The sequence below is a fragment of the Acanthisitta chloris genome, unplaced genomic scaffold (assembly GCF_000695815.1).
Source record: "Acanthisitta chloris isolate BGI_N310 unplaced genomic scaffold, ASM69581v1 scaffold25695, whole genome shotgun sequence".
NCBI lineage: Eukaryota > Metazoa > Chordata > Aves > Passeriformes > Acanthisittidae > Acanthisitta > Acanthisitta chloris.
The window spans coordinates 1-2,437 of record NW_008672501.1 but is presented as its reverse complement, the minus strand read 5'-3'; the positions used below and the strand labels follow the sequence as shown (position 1 = coordinate 2,437).

Genomic DNA, 2,437 nt, shown 5'->3' with positions numbered 1-2,437 from the left:
GGACTCATCCCTGCTCCCAGCTCCCTACATGGAATATTTGCACCTCCCAGACCTCACCTGAGGACTCATCTCTGCTCTCAGCTCCATGCATGGAATGTTTTCATCTCCCAGACTTCACCTGAGAACTCATCCCTGCTCCCAACTCCGTGCACGGAATGTTTGCACCTCCCAGGCCTCACCTGGGGGGGACTCATACCTGCTACCAGTTCCAAGCTCCCAGTTCCAGTCACCTGCACCTCCCAGACCTCACCTGGGGACTCATCCCTGCTCCCAGCTTTGCACATGGAATATTTGCACCACCCAGACCTCACCTGAGGACTCATCCCCACTCCCACCTCCCTCCATGGAATATTTACACCTCCCAGGCCTCACCTTCAGGTCGAAGTGTGCGATGTGCTTGGAGTGCAGGTAGTGTACCCCATCCAAGATCTGCTTGAGGAACTGCGTGGCCTCCTCCTCCGTCAGCGACTCCTTCTCCGCCAGGAAGTCGAAGAGTTCTCCTCCTGACACCAGCTCCAGGATCAGCACCACGTCAGTCTTGTTCTCAAAGATGTCGTGCAGGGTGATGATGTTGGGGTGCTGGATCTCCCGTAGGATGTTCACCTCGCGCTCGATCTCCTCGCGGCTCACGCCCCTGCGGCTCGACGACAGGCGACGCTTCTTGATGAACTTGGCAGCGTATTCCACGCCCGTTTTCCTCTCCCGGCACTTCCTCACGATGGCAAACTGTCCACTGAGGGATGCAGGGAGAAAGGGAGGTGAGGAGAGGTGAGCAGAAGATCTCCTGCCTCTCCTGGTTGCTTTGAAGCAGCACAAGGATGTGATGTGCAAAGGTGTTGCATTGGAGGACAGTTTTCCATCCAGACCTGCCAGGAATTGGGATCTGCTGATGTCCACCTGCTCCCAGGCTTGGCACACCCTGGCATCACACAGGATCACACAACCTGGCATCACCCAGGATCATGCAACCAGAGAATTTTAGGGCTTGGAATATCCAGTTCCACCCCGTGCCATGAGAAGGGACACCTCCCACCAGCCCAGGTTGCTCCAAGCCCCATCCAACCTGGCCTGGAACACTCCCAGGGATGGAGCAGCCACAGCTGCTCTGGGAAATCCATTCCAGCCCCTCAGCACCTCCCAGGGAGGAATTCCTTCCCAATATCCCATCTAACCCTCCTGTCCATGTGAAGCCATTCCCTGTGTCCTGTCTCTCCATCCCTTGTCCCAAGTCCCTCTGCAGCTCTCTTGGCACTGGAATGTGTTCTGGGATCTCCCTGGAGCTTCTCTTCTCCAACCTGGCTTGGAACACTCCCAGGGATGGAACAATCTGGGCAACCTGTGCCAGTGGCTCACCACCCTCCCAGGGAAAACTCCTTTCTAATATCTAACCTAAATTTCCCTTTTTTTTTTCGTACCAGGATGGAGGAAGGAAATTCCTCCCAGGAATTTGGCAGCTGTTGACCCTCCCTAGGCTGTTCACGTGCTGGTGTGACCACTCAGGGTGGGAGATTTCCACCAATCTCCCTTTCCAGCCAGGAGCTTTGCTCCCAGGAGCAAATCCTGGAGCCCAGTGGGCCCATAAAGCTCTGATAGGGAGGAAGGAAATGCCTGAAATCACATCATAATCCAAGTTGGAAGAAACCCCAAGGATCAACTAGTCCAACTCCTGCCCTGCACAGGACATCCCAAATAATCCCACCATGTGCCTGAGAGCATTGCCCAAATGCCTTTTGAACTCTGTCAGATTTGAGGCTGTGACAACTTCCCTGGGGAGCCAAACCAAAGCTCAGAGTAACTGCACTTGGATCCAAGACTCCTTTATCCAGCCCTGGATCACAGCCAGGGACACCCACAGCCCTCCCAGGGCAGGAAAAGCTTTTCCCAATAGGATTCACCCCTTGGTCAGCACATCCCTCCCTAGGGATCACAAGGAACTGCAGCTACAGCAGTAAGACTTGGAAGCTCCTCCCCTTGGAGGAAAAAAAACCAACATTAAAATTACCCAAAATGCTTTTTCTACCCAATGACTTCCCCGTTCCCAAAAAGGGCAGGACTAGAGGATCCCAAGGCAGCTCACACTCCTCCCCCAGCACCTCCTCTGCTAATTAAATCCCATCTGCAGTGACTCAGCCCTGGATCCCTCCCACGGGCTGAGAGGAGAGCAGGAACCCTCCAGCACAGCCCAGTCCAGGAACTGCCAGCAACCAGCCTTAATTAACACCCCTGTGTTAATCACCTTCTGCTACCAACACTGGCTCCCAGCACGGAGGAGGCACCAGGAGGGTGGAGGAGGATGGAGGTCCCAAGTTGGTGCTGGGGCAGGGGGTGCAGCAAGGAGCCCCCTGAGTGCTGGGGGTGCCACTCACCTGCCAAGCTCTTCCCCCATCTCATAGAAATCCTCCACACTCTCCTGGCGGAAGGTGGACATGGCTGCAGG

General features: G+C 55.3%; 1 protein-coding gene across 1 annotated transcript in view; it reads right to left on the bottom strand.

Annotated features, from left to right (window-relative positions):
- Positions 1-2,428, bottom strand: part of DAPK3 (death-associated protein kinase 3) — a 5,684-nt gene extending 3,256 nt beyond the window's left edge. Inside the window, exons 1-2 of the mRNA XM_009074553.1 lie at positions 2,367-2,428; positions 373-733 (exon numbers count right to left, since the gene is read on the bottom strand). Coding sequence (XP_009072801.1) covers positions 373-733; positions 2,367-2,428 — 423 coding nt within the window. The remainder of the gene's footprint in view (positions 1-372; positions 734-2,366) is intronic.
- Positions 2,429-2,437: the final 9 nt, after the last annotated feature.